The 20,799-nt window shown below is 41.3% G+C and overlaps 1 protein-coding gene across 19 annotated transcripts in view; it reads left to right on the top strand.

The window, feature by feature from the left end:
• Nucleotides 1–20,799, top strand: part of ATP8B4 (ATPase phospholipid transporting 8B4 (putative)) — a 285,562-nt gene that overhangs the window by 87,694 nt on the left and 177,069 nt on the right. For 17 of the 19 annotated variants that reach the window (XM_021095810.1, XM_021095809.1, XM_021095798.1 and 14 more), the window contains 2 exons: nucleotides 14,976–15,089; nucleotides 17,884–17,982. In XM_021095810.1, coding sequence (XP_020951469.1) covers nucleotides 14,976–15,089; nucleotides 17,884–17,982 — 213 coding nt within the window. Of the gene's footprint in view, nucleotides 1–14,975; nucleotides 15,090–16,702; nucleotides 17,160–17,883; nucleotides 17,983–20,799 lie in introns of those variants that run through there. The other 2 variants (XM_021095860.1, XM_021095833.1) reach the window with 2 other exon arrangements.

Consider the following 20,799-nt stretch of genomic DNA (forward strand, 5'->3'; position numbering starts at 1 on the left):
TTGATCCTCGTGTTCCAGTTGATTCTATGGTTCTCCATTCTTCTTTCTTTTTTTTTTTGGTTGGATGGTCTCCTGTTATTATCTGCTTGAGTGTATTTTTTTTTTTCATTTTTTGCAAATGCAATATTTGGTTTTTGCTTGTGGTTGCCCTGTTTTTTAAGTATGCTAACCCCTTCCCATAATTGTGTGTTTTAGCCTGATGGTCCTGTAAGTTCAAACACTTCATTATTATATTAAAATTAAGAAGAGAGACATACATACAAACAAAAAGGATTATTTACCTCCTAACATCCCTTGCCCACATTTTATGGTTTTGATGACTCTTTTATTTTTTTCTTTTTAATTTTATTTTGTTTGAAGCATGTTCATGATTAAATCTGTATGCTGGCTTATTTGAGTGACTGCTCTCTGATTACGGTTTCCTCAGTCCTAGTTCTTCCTCTTCTTCTTCTTCTTTTTTTTTTTTCTTTTCTTTTTTCTTCCCTTTCCTTCCTTTCTTTTTGGTTTAGAGAAGCCCTTTCAATATTTCCTTTAACCTGGGTTTTGTATTGCTGTATTCTTTAAGTTTTTGTTTGTTGGGAAAAATTTTTATTTCCCCTTCTATTTTAAATGATATTCTTGCTGGATAAAGTATTCTAGGTTGCATATTTTTTCCTTTGAGCACTTTAAATATCTCTTGCCATTCCCTCCTGGCCTGTAGTGTTTCTGTAGAGAAATCAGCTGATATTCTTATGGGGGTTCCCTTGTAGGTAACATTCTGTTTTTCTCTTGCTGCCTTTAGGATCCTCTCTTTATCACTAACTTTTGCCATTTTTATTATGATGTGTCTTGGTGTGGGTCTGTTTGGGTTCAGTTTGTTTGGGGCCCTCTGTGCTTCTTGTATCTTGAATCCAGTATCCTTTAGATTTGGGAAGTTTCCATCGATAATTTCTTCAAATATATTTTCCATCCCCTTATCTTTTTCTATTCCTTCTGGAATTCCTATTATGCGTAGATTGGCCCGCTTTATATTATCCCATAGGTCTCTTATATTGCTTTCCAGTTTTTTGATTCGGTTTTCTGTCTGTTGACCAGATTGAGTGATTTCCATTATTCTATCTTCCACATCACTGATTCGTTCTTCTGCATTATTCATTCTGGTTTTTACTGCCCCTAGTTCAGTTTGCATCTCTGCAAATGAATGTTCTAGTTTTTCTTGGCTCCTCCTTATATTTTCTAGCTCCTTTCTGAGGGTATCTGCATTACTGTTCATATCTTCTCTTAATTCCTTCAGTATTTTCAGTATTTCTCTTTTGAATTCTAGGTCTGTCTGACTACAGAGATCTGTTTCATTGTTGACTGTTTTAGGTGAGTTCTCCTGTTGGTTTGACTGGGGGTGGTTTCTCAGCTTCTTCATCTTGCTTGTTGTCTTCTTTCTCCTGAGGGAGTTGTACTCTCCGTTATCGGGTAGTGTTTGCCTTGTCACTGCCGTGGAATATTTCCTGAGGGCTGTCGTTGTTGGTCAATCTTTTTTGAGGCAGTGTGGCTTTTCTGGAGTGTTGATGGAACTAACAGTGTTTCTTTGAAGCAAAGGAGGGCTTCCTGAGGGCAGACAGGACTGGGAGGTCCACACCACGATGGTAGCAGATTTCACTTGGTTCTCAGCACCCCCTGGGGTCTTGGGCGGGTAGCAGGGCCCTTGGAGACTCAAGAGGCTCCTCCCCAGGGCAGCCCGACTCAGAAAGACCGTCTGAGATCTTTTCCTAAGTCGGCCAGGCTTGTTGCAGCTTTTCTGGGCTGCAGGGGGTCCTGCCTGGAGCTGGCAGTCCTATGCAGCTGGTCCACTAGGTCTTAGCACCCCCTGGGGTCTTGGGCGGGTAGCAAGGCCCTTGGAGACCCAAGAGGCTCCTCCCCGGGGGAGCCCGTCTCAGAAAAACCGTCGGAGAATTAGGTCGATCTATTCACGGCCTGGCTAGGCTTGTTCTAGCTTTACTGGGCTGCAGGCCTTTTCTCGGGGGCTGGTGGTGTTTGGTGCTGCTCTGTGGAAGTGTAGCCCCTCCAAAGGGCAAGCAGGCCTGTGCAGGGAGAGCCCCTGCGTTGGTAGGCTTCAGGCAATTGTTGAGGCCAGCCCTCCTGGATGGCAGGCAGCCCCAGGTTCCGCGAGAGCGTAGGGGGTGGCGGGGGTGGGGGGAGGGAATGCACTGGGAAGCACAGCTTTCTGCTAGCTAGTGGGCCTGTAAGCTTGCTGTGGCGTGGGGGGTATTCTATGGGATCCCACCCCTTCTTCTCTCCGCTCCCCAGCACGGGCGCAGACCAGGCTCTTCTCCCAGGTTCCCTCTGAGGCGGCTTTCCACTTCCCCGCCCCTAGAGTATTGCTCCCTTCCTCTGCGTCGGCTTTGTTTTCTAGTCTCCCAGGCAGTCTCTGCCCCGTCAAATGGTTTAGAGACCTCCCAAGCAGTTTCCGCTCTGCCCCGCCCCCCTAGCCGGGGGACTAATCTCTGGAGCCGAGGTCTCGGTGCCCAGCCCCCACCCAGGCGTCCCCCGGCCCTTTCTTGGGGACTAACCTTCGGAGGTGAGGTCTCGGTACCCAGCCCCCACCCAGGCGTCCCCCGGCCCCTCTCGGGGACCAACCTTCAGAGCTGAGGTCTCGGTGCCCAGCCCCCACCCAGGCGTCCCCCGGCCCTTTCCCGGGGACTAACCTCTGGAGCCGAGGATTCGGTGCCCAGCCCCCACCCAGGCGTCTCAATTTTTGGTGACTGTGCCCGTAGTTCAGATGGTCCGTTGGGTTCTTGATCCGTTTTTCCGTACTCCGACTTACTGCTACACTCTTCTCTGCATCTGGGGATTCCTCCGGTTCATTTGATCTTTCGCCCGGTAGGAGACTTTCCAGGGTGCAGGATCCCTTTCTCCTCCGCAGTTCCCTTTCGGGAGCGCCCGTCCCGCTCGGATTCACCTTCTCTCACTCTCCTCTTTTCTCCCGTTCTGCCCAATAATGTCACGAACTTCTTGCCATTATTGGAGTTTAGGTTCCTCTGCCAGCGATTGGTTGCTGTTCTGTGCGAGTCATTTCTTCTGTAGATGTGCTTTTTTTGTTGTGTTTGTGGGAGAGGGCGAGCGTGTCCCCCTACTCCTCCGCCATCTTGTCCTCTCCTCTGTCTTTAATTTTGATCAGTATGATTAATATGTGTCTTGGGGTGTTCCTCTTTGGGTTTATTTCTTATGGTACTTGTGCTTCTTGGATTTGAGTGAGTGGTTTCTTTGCATGTTAGGAAAGTTTTTGGCTATTATCTCTTCGAATATTTTTTCTCACCCCTTCTTTCTCTCTATTCTTCTGACACCCCTATAAGATAGATGTTGATGCATTTAATGTTGTCCCAGAGTTCTCTTAGACTGTCTTCATTTCTTTCCAATCTTTTTTCTCTTTTTTCTTCCACATTAGTGATTTTCACTAGTCTGTCCTCCACCTCATTTATTCGTTCTCCTGCCTCCTGTATTCTGCTGTTGGTTACTTCTAATGAATTTTTTTTCAGATCTTGTATTTTGCATCTCTCCTTGCTTAAGTTTTAAATCTTGTATTTCTTTGCTCAGTGTTTCTTGTAAGTTATCAATCTTTGCCTCCAGTTTATTTCCATTGTCTTGCATCATCTTTGCTATCATTAGTCTTAAGTCTTTTTCATGGAGGCTGATAATCTCCAGATCACTTAGTTGTTTTTCTGGGGTTTTTTTCTTGCTCCCTTATCTGAGTCATAATTCTCTGCCTTTTTATTTTGTATAGGTTTTTGGTGTGGTCTCCTTTTTGCAGACAACAGAGTTGTAGTCTCCTTTGCTTCTGAGGTCTGCCCCCCTTGTGGCTGAAGTTAGAATGGAGGCTTGCTTTAGGCTTCCTGTTGGGAGGGACCAGTGCCTACCCACTGGTAGGTGGAGCTGATTCTTCTTCCTCTGGTGGGTAGGGCTTTGTGTCTGGGTGAGATTAGAGGCAGCTGTGTGCCTGGGGGTTCTTTAGGCAGCCTGTTTGCTGATGAGTGGGGCTGTGATCCCACCTGGATTATTGTTTGGCCTGGGGTTTCTCAGCCCTGATGGATGGGGCCAGACTTTTCCAAAATGGTCATCTCTAGAGAAATACACACTAATGATTATTACAGAGATCTTTGCCTCCAGTGTCCTTCCCTGACAATGAGCCACAGTCACCTCCTATTTTCCCAGGAGATTTTCCAAGAACTGCAGTCAGATCTAATACAGATTCCTATGGAGTCTCTGCTTTGCCCTCGGACCCAGTGCCCATGAAAGCTTGTTGTGCCTTTCAAGAATGGGATCTCTGATTCCCCCAGTCCCATGGAACGCCTGCACACAAGCCCCATTGACCTTCAATGCCAAATGCTCCAGTGTTTCCTTCTCCCACTGCCAGATCCTCAGGCATGGGGACTTGACATGGGGCTCAGAACTCTCACTCCCTTATGTGAGTCTCTGTGATACAGTTACTTTTCAATCTGTGTGCTGCCCACCTGGCAGGTATGTGCTTGTTTATATCACATATCCCCCATCCTACTGTCTTGATGTGGTCTCCTCTTTGTCTTCTGGAGTAGGATATCTTTTTTGATAGATTGAAATCTATTTGGTTGAAGGTTGTTCAGCAGTTGGTTGTAATTTTGTTGCTTTTATGAGAGAAGATGAGCTCCGGTCCTTCTACTCTGCCATCTTAATCCTGTCTCTAATGCCTCCTGATTCTCTTCTGGTAAACCCACCAGTCTCTCTGGCTTCTTCCGCCCCCAAACTGGCACCCTTGCATAGGGGTCTGGGTGCACTTTGTTTGTGAATCCTTACCCCAGGTGGCATGAATCAGGAGAGATGTGGAAAGGGAATGCCCTGGGGAAGAGGAATTTGAAAGAGGTCAGATGAGATGGTGGAGAAGGTGGGAGTGCTACAGCCGGGAGCCCCTCATTCATTTATCCATTTATTGGTTCAGAAAGCAAATGAAAGGATCTTGTCTGCTTTGTTCCAAAGCAGCCATGAAACCTATTGTACAATTCCTAGCTGGCCTTCTCAGTGATGCTTGGGTGGGCCATTAATACTGAATAAATAAATGCCTATTGTGACTTGCCCTGGAGCCTGGTTCTTGGTATCAGTCCTCTGAGAAGCAGCTCAGTTACGAATCAGTTCAGCTCCTTAGTGTATTTTTCCTAGTGAGTTTTGATTGGAGGTTCACTGTGCCCTTTCTCTGTTCACATCTTGGCAGGTCTTGCTCTGCTCAGCACTCCCTTGAACTTCTTACTGAATCTCTTTGTCTTCTCCTACAGAGGACAACTGCCTATTTTTATATATGTCATTAGGGAGCCCCATTGCCATTTCCTTGAAGCAAATTTAAGAATGGCTTTATTTTAACATAAGCCATCCTAAGCAAAACTTGCAAATTTGATGAAAATTCATTAAAGGCTTTGTATGTGATGTAATTGCAAAAAGTAAAAGATTGATACTTCCATTCATTTGTAAATTATTATTATTGTGTTTTAATATAGAAGATGCTTTTAAAGCCTCTCTCTTCCCCAATCTGTATAGACAATTTTCCTTCTCTCTTTTCCAGCCTGTTCTACATTCCTCCCCTTTACTCCCCAAACCACTCAGTAAACAAAAGTCACAAAGCCAGGTGATGTCAGTTTGCCTAAATTAATTAATTAATTAATTTCTGTCATATGGAGGTTCCCAGGCTAGGGGTCAAATTGGTGCTACAGCTGCCAGCCTGCGCCACAGCCACAGCAATGCCAGATCTGAGCTGCATCTGCAACCTACACTACAGCTCACCACAATGCCAGATCCTTAACCCACTGAGCAAAGCCAGGGATTGAACCCGTGATCTCATGGTTTCTAGTCTGATTTGTTTCTGCTGTGCCACAACGGGAACTCCAGTTTGCTCAAATTTAGATTTATCACTGAACTTGAATGAGAATGGGCCAGAGAGCAGGAAAGCCTAGGAATGCTGTAGGAGGACACACATATCTCCATGAATTGGCCAGGGGTCCCAGTTGCTCTAACATCTTTCAGAGGGTGGGAACTGAGAGTTACACTCACTTCTCATCTGATCCTCGGGGGTTCAGGAGAAAATTGCATAGTTATCCAGAGCTGGTGTTTGTGTAGAACCCTCTTATGAGAGGTAGCATCTTAGGAAGGATTAGACTATTTATAATGTGTTATTATAACTCCTTGGCCCTTGGGGAAATTCCTTATGGGTGCCTTTCCTCATTAACTGGACTTTTCCACTGTGCCTTTGTTATTGTGTTAAATGCTGAGGTCCTGCCTGAAATTTGGCCTAGTTCCCAGACTGTACAACAGGGTCTAATTTTTGTCCTAATAAACAAACACAGTTTGTATGTACTGATATCCAAAGGCGTCTCTGTAGTTCAGCAAGCCGACCCCACATCAACCCAAAGAAATGCCCACTCTGGTTGTCTAAGGCATCTAAAACCCTAGACTGAGATGGGCCAAGGAGCCAAAGCTAAGGGCCTGCTTCTCAACAGATGGCAGACCTGCAAGGAGGAGGCAGAGAAGAGCTTTGGCAAAGCAGAAGCAGGAGACAAACATATCATTAGGGATGCCCTGTAAAAGTCCCAGTGAAACACAATCTTGGATTTCTTTTTTCTTTTGAGTATGCTTCCTTTTGTCTTAACTCTGATCTTTCTGGAGAAGGCATATATGAAGTTTCTCTCACTCTCTATATAATTTTAGGAGCATTTTTAGTCCTTTTTCAGATGTCGTGAAAGAAAAGTTATCATTTTATCTGGAACAATTTAAAAGGTTTTATAAGTTGTATGCATCTAAACACCCTGGAGGAAAAAAAAATTAGTGTGATTAAATTAATCTCAGAGGGAAATTTAATTTGTTCCCCTGGTAATTGTCCAATATTAGTTTTTTGGTAGATAAATTGTTATTCATGGGCCATTTACTAGCTCTAGAACAGTCTTTCAGTTGCTAAAACACCAAACTAAGGCCTGAGAGTGGAAAGCAGAACAAGGTTCATGACACTGTCAGGCAGATTTGCTTTGGGGTGAGACCAAGGCCTTTCTGAAAGCTCACCTTGCCACTGTCTCTGTTTTTGAGGTCTAGATGGGAAATGAAGCTCCCTAGACAAGCCCCGTGACACTCTCCCTAGATTGAAAGGACTGAAAGTGACTGCTCCAGCTGATTGAATTAGTGTGTGTGCTCCACTGTGCTTTAATTTAGGGAGGCTCTTTTCACCAGATGAAGAATGTCCTAAGAGGGTGAGTGAGTTTACTGATCAGAAGGGAGGCTAGAGACTGACTCCTTGTTTCTGACTCATTTACCAGGAAACACATACCATTTGGGAGAACACATGACTCCATGCAACATAGCTTTTGTGGGCAACTCTTAAAACTTCTCTGAGCCTCGATTTTCTCATCTGTAAAATGATGCTGAAGTGGTAACAGCTCGCTGGAATTTTTTGAAGATTACATGAGATTATGCATGTTCAGTGCTCAGTCCAGTGCTTGGCATATGTCAGGAGACAACCCCTGTTAGCTAGTGTCATTTTATGATACAAGAGACACCATTACACACAAACTAAATTTTCCTTTCTGTGTCTAAGCCTTGGTGACACATGAGTCGTACTCATTTCCTTTGACCATAACAGTGTTGCGTCTTCAACTTGGCCCTCTTAAAACTTTCTAAGTATGCTCCCTACTTGTGAAAAGAGAATCTTTACAATATTTACTTCCCATATTTACTTTGTATATCTGTAATTATAATGTTTATGTGTGTATGTATTCATAGAAATGTACATTTGTATGTGTGTGAATACATATGTGCATTAAATATTAGTAACTTTACATTTTGAAATCTTTGTTAAAATATGTATGGAAATTCTTAATTTATTTTTCTGATAGCTTGAAGGACTGTTTTGGACATCCCCTGGGGGACAGGTGTTTAGTGGTCTCATAGGTAGGGTCATCTTGAAGGTACATGAAGCAGGCATCTTCTTGTCAGGCAAGGTGTTCCTACTCTATTGCTCACTGTTTTCTTCATAGCACTGATCACTTACTTAAATTGTGTCATCAGTGTACAAGTTTATCATCTGCTTATTCCTGCCTCTCTTCCTACAACTAAAGTGCAGGGTCAGGTCTTTGCTTATTCACCTCTATAGTTCTGGCTCAATGACGCATTGCATGACACATAGAAGACCCTTAGATGAATGAATAGGTGAACATTGGGGGAAATGTGCCCTCTGCTCTCTCCCCTGCCACAAATGTTTTTGCTTATGGTGGGGAGCCCAGGCACAGGAGAATGTTATGATGATGATGGTGGTATTGGTGATAATGAATGTAACCAGTGTTTATTGATGACTCTCTGTAAAGCCCCTTCTGTGGGTTGAGTGTTATCACTTCTCGATTCCTCCCAACTGTGAATGCTGTGGATTCCTCACTGAGCAACCTTGACTCATACTGAGGAGCTGTGGTTCTGCCTGGTACCAGTGAGGCGCCAGATGTCCAATCTCCAGGCCAGCTTGTCCCATACATGCATTTTTTTGGGATCTTTGCATAAACATGGGCGTGTCACATATTTCCTGCATGGTGCAAATGCCTTTAGACCACTTCCTTTTTAATGCAAGTAGTCTGTGGACAGTCTCTTTTTTGGTTTTCATTTTATGGTTTAGAGATAATCTCTTCCCTAAAAGTCAGGGCTATTTTTCTCTTTAGAATCCAACTTGTACTATAATAGTACTCTATCTGCTGCCTCTCTGGTAAGAAAAATAGCCTCTCCCACCCAAGATCCTGACAGTTACTTTTTATAGCTGTTACAACATAAAAATATTTCATCAAATGTGGGGAGATCTTTTGCTAGTGCTGAAACTTTGGTAATCATTGCGAAAGCTCCTGGGGTTTGGCCTGTGGGATTCATAGACGCAGGCAGTGTCCCCAGACAACCGCCAACTGCATTTAGGCTCAGCCGTCCATGACTCACTCTTTAAGGCAAATATAGAAATAAAAGTAAACTATTATATAAAAACACAAACTAATCTTGTGTATATTATTAACCCTCTTACTTGAGATTTGATTTGTTGGGTATAAAAGAAAAATCAACTCAAACTGACTTAGACAATACTATAAATGGACAGATCATATAACTAAAAAGCCAGAGGTATGACTAGCCTCAGGAGAAGCTTGGACTAGTTTATTTCTCTGCATTTCTTGGCCCTGCATCTTCAGTGTAAGAATTATTCTTGGCAGCTTCATCCACTCTTGGTTCTGAGATGCTGTCGGTGACCCTTAGGACTACTTGCTTCCTAGGTTGGAATCCAGTAAGAGGGAGAAAACTTATGTCTCCAGCAAATTCCCAGAACTGATAAAATGACTATTATTAAGACCTTAATCATGTGACATGTGTCATGTGCTAATCCCTGAATTCAAAGTATATTTAGGAGGATGGGCCATATAGTTGGTTTAAGCTCATCTGGGCCTGACCCTGGAGTTATGGATGGGAGTTGAGTTTACAGATCACAGGACTAAGAAATTTGGAGCATTGTCAGCTGAGGGGAAGGGGAAAATAGTCAAATATCTGTTACATCTGGCATTGAAATAGGACTTGTTTGAGAGCATTGAGGTTGCTTGGTATTTATTTTTTGTAGCTTATGTGTCTTGTACTCTTCAAATATTAGGGTTTGTTTACATTTCTGGTTGTGGTGGCCATTGGTGATATCCATTACTGTTTCTGGCTTTCTGCCTTTTGGACACATGTTACTCTTTTTGGTCAATGAGTTGTGAGAGTGTGGGTTGAAGCATTAAGTTGTAGGTGTGAGACTCTTCAGAGCTTTCTCTTTCCCTCTAGTATTGCAGCTGGAAGCATCTGAGATAGTGGCAGTTCCCTTGTGAGTAACTATGATGAGCAGAGTCCCTCTGCTGGCTCATCCTGGACAAGTAACATGCTTAAAAAATAAACTCTTATTACCTTGAACCATGAAGATTCTGAAATTGTTTGTTACTGTGGCATACTTGGTTTATCTAGCCTAGGACACAGAATTTCCTAAACCCATTTGGGTTATTTGAGGGATACTCAACAAAAATCCTCTATTTGTATAATTTTTTCAATTTAGCAAAAATGCTTTTATGTCTGCGATATCATCTTATACCCACTTAGTTGTATACATGTGTAATGAGAAATATTATTAGTTTCATTTTGCCAGTGGAAGCATTGAGGCGGACTCCTCAAATGCTCTGTTTACTGTTTGTTACTTTCCATCTGTTTTGTTTTCTTCTTTTAAATTAATTTTTTTTATTATAGAGTTGTGTCATTTCTCCTGTATAGCATAGTGATCCCGTCATGCATACACACACACACACACACACACACACACACACGTTTTTTTTCTCATACTCCTTTATGGTCTATCCCAAGAGATTGGATATAGTTTCATGTGCTTTATAGAAGGACCTTATTGCTTATGCATTCTAAGTGTAATAGTTTGCATCTACCAGCCCCAAACACCCTATCTATCCCACTTCCTCCTCCATCCCCCTTGGCAGCCACAAGTCTGTTCTCTACGTCTGTGAGTCTGCTTCTGTTTTGTAGACAGGTTCATTTGTGCATGTTTTAGATTACACATGTAAAAGATATCATTGGGTATTTTTTTCTTTCTCTTTCTGACTTACTACACTTAGTATGAGAATTTCTAGTTGCATCCATGTCGTTGCAGATGGCATTATTTTGTTCTTTTTTATGGCTGAGTAGTATTACATTGTATGTGTACCACATCTTCTTCGTTCATCTGTCAATGGCTTTGTTTTCTTAAGCACAGTGATTACACATTAAAATATCATTATACAAAACAGTGCTTTTCATTTTAATAGTATTTTACTTGATGGCCCATCTTGAAGAATTTGTCATTTTTTTTACTTTATTCTTCCCCTGCACCAAGTCATTACTGAAAATGTCAAAGGACTTTTGCTGCTTCTGTTGGAAAGCTGAATTAAGGAAGTGGTTAGCTATACTATTTGCCTACCTTGAGCTTTGAGAGGGGCTGAAAGGGAATGTAAGGAAGCTGTGATTGTACATCGGGCAGTAGATATCTGGGTTCCTACTGAGGGGACTGACTCAAGAAGAAAGTATAGACATCCAGTATTTCCCTTGGTAGGAAAGTGACAGGCTGTTAGAAATATAGTGTAGAGGAGAAAGCAAAGGCTGATGGCTCTGAATGCTTAAGAAACACCTGCCTGGTAGTGAATTGGGGAAGCATAGTGGTGAAGAGAGTGGACTCTGGAAGCAGAGCACCACGATTCAAATCCTGGGCCCACCACTCACAAACTGTGCAATCTTGTGTAAACTGCTTAATCTTGCTGTACCTTGGATTTCCCTTCTATGGAGTGGGAATAATAGTACCTATTTCATAAAGAGGCTGTGAGGATAAAATGAGCTATGAAATGTTAAGCTCTTAGAATGATGTATATAATAAGAGCTTGATAAATATCAGCCATTGTTATTATTCCTGCCACCACCCTGGTCTGAGCCTCCTCATCTCTCACCTGGACTAACTGAAAGACCTCCTCATTGGTCTTCTCACACCTATTCTTTGTTATTTCCATCTTTGTTCTTAGCTAGGGTAATCTTTTAAAATTAGAATATCATCAGATTGCTTAAGACCTTACAATAAAGACTAAGGTCCTTAGTACAGATTGCAAGAAACTTCTCTTTGCAGCTTCGGTTTGTGCTGGGCTCTGAAGTTCAGCCTCATGGTCCCTCTTTTAGATCTGTAAGTGTGCTGCCTTCTGCCCACATCAGGACTTTTGAATGAATATGTTTTAAAGGAGCAATGCCTTTTCCTCATTCTTATGTTGCCCTCCAGGTGGAGGGGTCTCTATGGGGGTGACATTTCTCTCTCCACCCTTTTTCTCACTCTGGCCTGTGAGACGTGGAGTTATTTACCTGATGTATCAATCTTGGAAGAATATCTAGGCCTCTTTGGCACAGCTCTCCCCTCTTCCTCTTGGAAATGAGCTTCCTAGAGGGAGCAGGTGGTCTCTGAAGCTTCTCCAAGGGCAGGCTCCTTCCCACCACAGGAGAGGCCTGTCCTGGTCCAAGATTGCTTATGACTGGGAGTTAAACCCTTCTCATGTGGGGTCAGTTAATGGGTCCACCTGGATAAAAGCTAAGGCCATGATTTTCAGCCTGATGTCTATCAGCACTAATGCTCTAACATTCCACAGATGTACTCCTTTCCCCTCGGTTTCCTCTTCCTCTCCTCCTCCTTACTTCTGAACTGGGATATTTCTAGTAGTTTTTGGTAAGAAAGTAGTTCTAAGAGGATAGTGGTAAAGATCTTCTGTGCCTTATTATAGAATAAGTTGCACTACAATGTGATTGTAAGTCAGTAGGCTGGCTCGATGAAGTGACTAAATATTTATTAATGTGCCCGGTTTAAAGTTTTACCGATGCTCATATTCTTGAATAGGGCAGTGGAAATGGAAACTATCCCCCTACCCCATAAGGAAAACCAAAGATAAATGGGTGCAGAGATTCTCCAGAAGGGGGAGCCCTCGTTCCTTGTTCCAGTCAGCTGTGAGGGTTCCCATCATCTGTGACTAAGTCACAACAGAACAAGTAGAACAAACACAATCATTGCTCTACATCAATTTAAGCAGAATTATCACTGTCCCCATTGGTGTTATCGCTTTATCCTACACAGTTGACTCCTTACCTGTGTGGAATTCAATTTTGTAGGAGAGTTTCTTTATAATTCCTGCCATGGGTTTTGAAATATTCCAGCAGACATTCTGTCTTGTCCTTTTAGTAAGAAACAGGCTTAACCTCTATTTTAGTTTCAAATGAGAAGGACAATATAAAAAAGAATTAATAATATGTAATCCTTTTGGTTAACTGCTTTTTCTCTTTAGCTTTCCTCTTCCTCATTCTTTTTAGAAAAGAAGTGTTATAATGGACAGCTGTCACAGTCTTCCTTCCCAGCCTGGCTCTTGGGTAGAGGACTCACTGCAAAACAGTCACTAGCAGCTTAAAGACAGTCTTTTGTACAATACTCTGCATCAGACCCACTAAATTAGAAACCCTTCTCTTCACACCTCTCTTATTGTGCACAGCTGGACACATTGGTTCCTGGTTAATGTTAAAAATGGCCATTTAACAGATGTCAATATGTTCTTTAAACAGGTAGTAGTGATTCCTGAGAGTTGGTGTAGGTTCATTTAAAACAAGCCATATGGATTAACCTCCATTTAAAAATATTACTGGATGGAAATTCTTGAGGCACATTGATTCTGAACATCAGTAAGATCTGTCACTTTAAATTTCTCATGCTGTCTTTATGGATAAGATAGAGTTAAGCCTCATAGGAGTACAGTTAGGTAGATTTATAAATGGTTAAACAAAACATATTTAATATGTTTTATTTAAATAACTGAAGAGATGTTAATATTAATCTGTGGTGAGGACTCTAGTAGTTTGCCATAGTTCTAATCACATTTTTTGAAGGGTCTTTAGCTCTGTTCTTTTAACGTATTAGTTTTAGATAGCTTTATAAAACTATGTAAAAGGAATTTTTTTTCTTTTTGTCTTTTTTAGGGCTGCGCCTGTGGCATGTGGAGGTTCCCAGGCTAGGAGTCTAATCAGAGCTGTTGCTGCCAGCCTACAGCAGAGCCAGGGCAACGCCAAATCTGAGCCGCATCTGCGACCTACACCACAGCTCACAGCAATGCCGGATCCTTAACCCACTGAGTGAGGCCAGTGATTGAACCCACAACCTCATGGTTCCTAGTCGGATTCGTTTCTGCTGTGCCACTACGGGGAATTCCCTTTGTGTGTGTGTGTGTGTGTGTGTGTGTGTGTGTGTGTGTGTATGCACGCGTAAAAGGAATTTTTGATGACACAAAGCTGGGAGGAATATTTAATACTTTGGGATAGCACACTCAAGATTAATTTTTTTCATTTGGCTTGTATAATAGGAATATGTGGAAGATATTTTAAATCACTATTTAAAAAAACCAATTATGAATGTTTAGGTAGGGGAGCCCTGATTTAATAATGATTTGTCAAGAAATGATCTAGAGATTTTAGTTGATAAAAACTCAGTATGAATAAACATTGAGATTAATTGACAAAACACTAATGGAACTTGAAGCATATTAGTACAAGAATCCAGAACACAGAACATCAATGTCTCTTCTTTGCATGGACCAGTTGAACCAGATTTGTAGAATATATTTGTTTCTGGACATCATGTTTTAAGAGATGAGCAGAGAGGTTGGACTGGATGTAGGAGAGGCTGACCTGGAAGTGTTGTCCATGAAAGAAGTTTCATACAGAATGGCTGAGGGTTCTGGGAATATCTGGATCAGAGTGGAGAAAGTTTAGGGGAGTCCTTGGAGTTACCTCAAAGTGTTTGAAGGTTGTCAGCATGGAAAGGTCTTAGACTTGGTTTAGGTGACCCCAGGGATGAAATATGGCATATGGCAAAAAGTTGTAGGAAGACAGAAATTCCCATCCTGAATTGGAAACAGGCTACCTTGCAAGGTGGTCAGTTTCCTGTCAGAGAGCTTTCAAAGACAGACCTAGGTGCCCCTTGTCAGAGTTCTCCAAAGGGTCATGCTTTGGGAAGGTGAACCAAGTGATCTTAAAGTTCCTTCTAGATTCAGGAGCCCCAGCATGAGCTCAATGTCTGCCTGCAGTAGGTTCTCAAGCAATATCTGCCAAATGAATGAATGAATAAGAGTAAAAAATTGTCAGGGGCAGACTTTTGCCCTTGATACTTTTTTTTTAAGTCATGGATGATTTTTACAGTAATGAAGAGTAATTTCACCTAGTATCAAGAGCATGTCATCTTGGGAAAAATGAAGACCTCGGGCTGCCTAGAGTTTAAAATTTCCTAGATAGCTGGCTTATCTTTCTTGCTCTGGCATAACTCATGCTCAGCCTTGTAAGTTTTAGAGCTCATTCTGATAATGAGCAGTGCTGCACCTCAAACTAATGTGATGCTTTTTCTCTTTCAGGATAACCGTATCCACACATCCAAGTACAATATCCTCACCTTCTTGCCAATTAATTTATTTGAACAGTTCCAAAGAGTGGCAAATGCATATTTCCTTTTCCTTCTGATTTTACAGGTAATGTTTAGGTTGTATTTCTTTATCATCTATTTGTTAAAAGTATTTGGATAATTGGAAAAACCAAGTTACTTTCCTTAGCTAAACTTCAGGATTAGGTAAAACAAGCCTTATCAGATTTTAAATGTTATTATTGCTGTTTCTCTTCATAAATGTGGGAGAGCTGGGAATGGATAAAACCTAGTACATTCATCATTTTAAACACTGAGGTCATTTAAAAATGCTATCTTGCCCTTTATTTGAACCAAAGCAGAACCTAAAAATTACTGTTTGTAGCCTCCTTCCTTTATCTGCCTTTCACACTGACAGTGTGGGTATTGCCAGAGTTGAGGCAAAGGGTCCAGCTGAGTAGTCGTTTGTGGAACTTAATTTGGAAAATTTCATTTTTATCTCAGAATAATGACATATTTTACATGTAATAAAATAAATGATGTATGCCATATGTTATTTCACAGTGACTATTTTTTACAGTTTTGAGTGATTAGTTGGTAGTTAATAACCTTTCTTTGTCCTCCCATTTGACTGAAATTTGAGCCTAAATGAGATTTCAGCTTTTATTAACTGATCTTAGGAAGGAAAAGGCATTAATTAAAGAATACACATACATACAGACAGCTCATGTAAACAGTTGTTTACCTAGTATTTATTTCAGATTAATCAGACTAAACTGGTAGATGTAGGATGTACTGAGCTCTGTGTTAATTATAGGAGGTAAGAACATGGATTAAATATGGGCAGTGTAGATTATAGCTTGAGTAAGCCGCATTTTTTTTCTTTGATAGATAGAATAACTATTTATATTAAGAATCTTTTGGTTGTAAGTGGCAGAAATCACTTTCTTCTGTTTCCTCAGGCAGGCCTTCTCTACTTGGTAAACTTTGAAAGCTTTAGACTTTTATTTTCCTAGCTTTAATGTGAAAAGGAGGCAGAGGCATAGGGGGAGAAGGGAAGAGGGGGAGGAAGAGAGAACAGGAGAGAGAGAGAAGACAAAGAGACAGAAAATGAATGAATGAACATGCATTACTTTTTCTGTTGCTTTAGCAAGTCTAGAGATACCTCTGACTGGACCATGCTAAGTTATATTCCTATCCTAAACCAATAACTGTCGCTCAAGAATTTGATGCATGATTGCCTTGACCTAGACCACATGCCAAAGCCAGGGAGCCTGGATGGAATCAGTCCACCAAAAGTACATATTCTAAGTTGAGGGGCGGGGTAGTTCCTTAAGAAATAAGGGTAGAGTTGAAAAGAATTGGATGCTGAACAAGAAAAGAAAAAAAGCAGTGAATGTACACCTTACAGTTTATCAAAGAGACTCCCCACCCCCATGAATTGATTTTGGTTTCCTAATATAACCCTTTATACCATTCTATAATTTTGAGCTTATTTCTTGAATAGGTTTCTTATTTATGGCCAAAGCTCTTGTTCACAGAATTTTATATTGGGAAGGGATCTTTGGGATGGTTTAGTATAACCTCCTTTATTTCTTCCCATTTTTTTTTCTCCTTTTTCGGGCCTCACCTACAGCAAATGAAGTTTCCAGGCTAGGGATCTAATCAGAGCTGTAGCTGCCGCAGCAATGCCAGATCCAAGCCGCATCTGCAACCTAAACCACAGCCCATGGCAATGCCAGGTCCTTAACCCACTGAGTGAGGCCAGGTATCAGACCTGCATCCTCATGGATCCTAGTTGGGTTTGTTACCATTGAGCCATGATAGGAATTCCCAACCTCCTTTCTTTTACTGATGAAGACCTGGAGAGGTTAGGTGGGGTGTAAAATCTTTTACCAGGCAATCATGATAGAACTCAGTTTTTCTGCCACTCAGCCCAGAGTTTTTGTTGGTGCTTCAGAGGATTTTGAGTTATTAAAAAAAAATCTTTTTACAATGGAAGCAATTACATAAAATTAGTTTTGTTTAGAGCTGTTTTGATGGGGCCTGATTTCCACACACTGACCAACTCCACCCCATCCTTCCCTACCTGATAGCCCTGAAGTAGCTCTAAAATGAATTCTACTTGAAAACTACTTTTGGAAGAGAGTTGTATCAACTGTCACAGTGTTTCTCTCAGGTGGGTGGCTTTGGAAGTATAGACCCAAGCTATGGAGTCAAGTTGACCTAAGCTCAAGTTTTAGCAGTGTATGTTCTTGGCCCGGTTGTTTGACTTCTCAGTTTCTTACTAATATACTGGAAAAATGATACCTGGGGCTGCAGCCTTTCCTGACCCCACACTGCAGTTTACTATGTATTCTGCATTGTGCACTGGGGGAGCTATTTACATGGACTGTAAACCCTCTGGGTTGTGCAAAACAATTTTGGTACAGAATCTAACTCAGTAAACTTGTTTGAAGATCAAATGACATAATATATAAAAAGTACTTGGCATAGTGTCCGGTGTAAGGTAGGTGCTCAAAGAATCTCTCTTTTGGAATTGGTGAGGAGTTGGTTAAATTGTGAAAAGTTGAAATGAGAAGCTGAGAAAAGACAGGTGATGTTTGTCATCCTAGGAAAAGATCAGCATCTGTGAAAGAGTTCAAGAAGCTTATTTCTCAACTTGCTATAAAAATTTAATTTTTTGTCAGGCAGTCTGAAAACTGTTTCGGTAATGCTTCTCTCTATTCTATGCATCTTATATCCGAGTATAAACACTTAAATTATTGAATATTGTTTTGTATTTGTGAAAATAACTGAATATTTTATTAATTTTGATAAAGTGTTTAAAATTAAATGGCAAAAATTGAAAGCTACATTTACTAAATTTCAAAGCCCTAAATGACTTGAAATACTTGTTTTAGCTGATTCCAGAAATTTCCTCCTTGACATGGTTTACCACCATTGTGCCTTTGGTCCTGGTGGTAACTATGACAGCTGTCAAAGATGCCACAGATGACTATGTAAGTATTTCCTTTTGAGCATTCCTGAGGTCTCAATTTCAATTCTGATCTCTCTCTCAGAAGTAGAAAATTGAGATCCATTTGATTTTTTTTTTTTAATTTATGGCCACACCTGTGGCACATGGAAGGTCCTAGGCCAGGGATTGAATCTGAGCCATAGCTGTGACCTATGCCATAGCTGCAGCAATGTCAGATCCTTTAACCCACTATGCTGGGCCAGGATTGAACCTAGGCCTCTGCAGCAACCCAGGCCGCTGAAGTTGGATTCTTAACGCACTGTAGCACAGTGGGAACTCCCATTTGAAATTTTTGTATGGAGCTCTTTTGGCCAATACCATATGAAACTCTTTTGCTGCTTGTTTGATGACTAATATAAGTGTCATAGAACCGGGGCCTGTTTATGATAATGGCAAGGGGGCTTCAATAACTAGACTCACTCCCTCATCTTACACATGAGGAAACTAAAGCCCACAAAGAACTAAGAACTTGCTAATAATTACAAAACCAATTAGTGATAAGACCAAAATTGATATACAAACATGCTTCCATCCAGGGAAGTGTTATTTATCTCATATCTTGAGTCTTTGTTTAAGTTGTGGAAATTGGTAGACATGAGGCTTTTTCACATCCTCTGCTCATTGTACCAGTAGTTCCAAAATCAGATAGCTTTAGAAGTCAGGCAACTAACATAAGTGACTGTAAGACAATAGAGAGTTTTCAAGTCTCCATAATCCAGAGGAAGTCATTCAAATTCAAAGATTTAAAACCCAGTCTTGGGAAAACCAAACATTCTAAATCCAGAGAAGTTCTCACCCTAGGTGACCACCTGTGCCCTAGCCACAATAGCCATCTGTAGGCCAATGACAGACAGATTTACATCTCTTCTGAGCCCATGCTTGTGATTTCCATTTCTAGTCCATCCAGATACCAAGACCCCTTGAAGAGCATGAGCAGAAATGAGGGTGTGACGCTATCCTGAGACCCAGAGAGTGAGCCACTCAGCTTTCAGGTGGTGAACTGCTTGGTCCTTTCCTATGATGGAAATTTAGGGGACTATTTTCAGGTTAGATACAGATGTGACCAAGTCTTCTTTTGTTCCTACTGCAGTTAATGCTTGAGCATTCTTTTATTTTTGTGATAATATGTGTGTTGGTTTAATAACTGAATGTCTTTTTTTTTTTTTAAATCTTTTTAGGGCTGCACTTGAGGCATATAGAGGTTTCCAGGCTAGGGGTCGAATTGGAGCTACAGCTACTGGTTTACACTGCAGCTCATGGCAATGCCAGATCCTTAACCCACTGAACGAGGCCAGGAATTCAACCTGTGTCCCCATGGATACTAGTCAGATTCATTTCCACTGATCCATGACAGGAGCTCCCACCACGGAATATATTTATACTGCAGGGTCTTGGCAGGAAACAGATGTCACCTTGGAATGGGAGTAGATTAGAGAAAGATTAATAATGAAGGGATTATTAAAAAGGTTGTATATAGGGCAGCAGTGTAGGTGGCAATACTACTTCTAGGCCTGAAGGTGCAAAGGGAGGAAACAATTACCAGACCAGTAGTTGCACTTGAGGGCTGTCTGTAGAGGAAGCAGCTACTGCTCACCGAGTTCAAAAGAACCCAGGGAATACATACCCTATTTCACTCTCAGCTGGCCCCATGACTTTCTGTCAGTACCACCTCTTGGCTGAGCCTAATCAACTGGCAAAGGGCAGGGATTAAATGCGTCAGCTTCCCCTGGCCAGGGAAGAGTGGAGAATGATGGAGTATAGATATGGAGGTACAAGCAGAGAATATCCGCCCCTGTTAAATTATGTATTCTGACAAAATAATGTTTCCATTTCTATTGTTCTCTCGGTGGAGAGACATTTGCATGCCAATGATGGGCTGAATTACTTTACTCCTCTACCAATATTATGAATTCTTTTTTGGGAAATTCTAAGTATCTTATTTTTCCCTCCTAATATTCATTAACTTATCCCTGGCAATCATTGTAATTGTATACACTGGGCATAGCATAATAGAAAAACTGGGATGAATTTGGGAGGAATGTTGCATAAGAGAAGGGCTGGTTGAAACAATTTATGTATTGTGATATTGATATAGTACTACGAGTTTTTTCTTTTTTTTTTTTTAAAGGAAAAAATAAGAGTCTTCTGTGGCACAACAGAAGTGAATCCAACTAGTATCCATGAGGACATGGGTTTGATCCCTGGCCTCGCTCAGTGAGTTTAGGATCCAGTGGCACCATGAGCTGTGGTGTAGGTTGCAGATGTGGCTTGGATCTGGCATTGCTGTGGCTCTGGTTCAATCCCTTAGCTGGGGACTTTGATATACTGTTGGTGTGGCCCTAAAAAGACAAAAGACAAAAAAAAAAAAAAAAGGAAAAAGTAATAACTTGATGATTATAATCCATGAAATCAAAATTTCATATCTCCTGATCCAACCCCCTGGGCATTTGAGGGTTCATTTGGGCATTTAGGCTAAGTGTTTGAAATAACGTCTTATCTCTCTCTTAGTCTGTTACTACTTGGTCTTGACAGTTCATGTACAAAGTCTTACCTGAATGGCTGCTAATTTATAAGTTTAGTGAAGGGCTCATAATAGTACATTCTAAGCAATATAAGTTATTTACATTACTGGAATATAAAATAAGAAATAGGATCACTTGGGCATAAAAACATAAATCTACCCCAAATGTGGTTCAGTATTGTATTTCGATTTTTGTTCTAAATGTTCAGTATTTCATAAGATCACTGTTAACAATTAGCATTTCTGGAGAATAGAAATACATGTTGTTACAAGTAATTG

Source organism: Sus scrofa, chromosome 1 (assembly GCF_000003025.6).
Source record: "Sus scrofa isolate TJ Tabasco breed Duroc chromosome 1, Sscrofa11.1, whole genome shotgun sequence".
In the NCBI taxonomy this organism is placed as follows: domain Eukaryota; kingdom Metazoa; phylum Chordata; class Mammalia; order Artiodactyla; family Suidae; genus Sus; species Sus scrofa.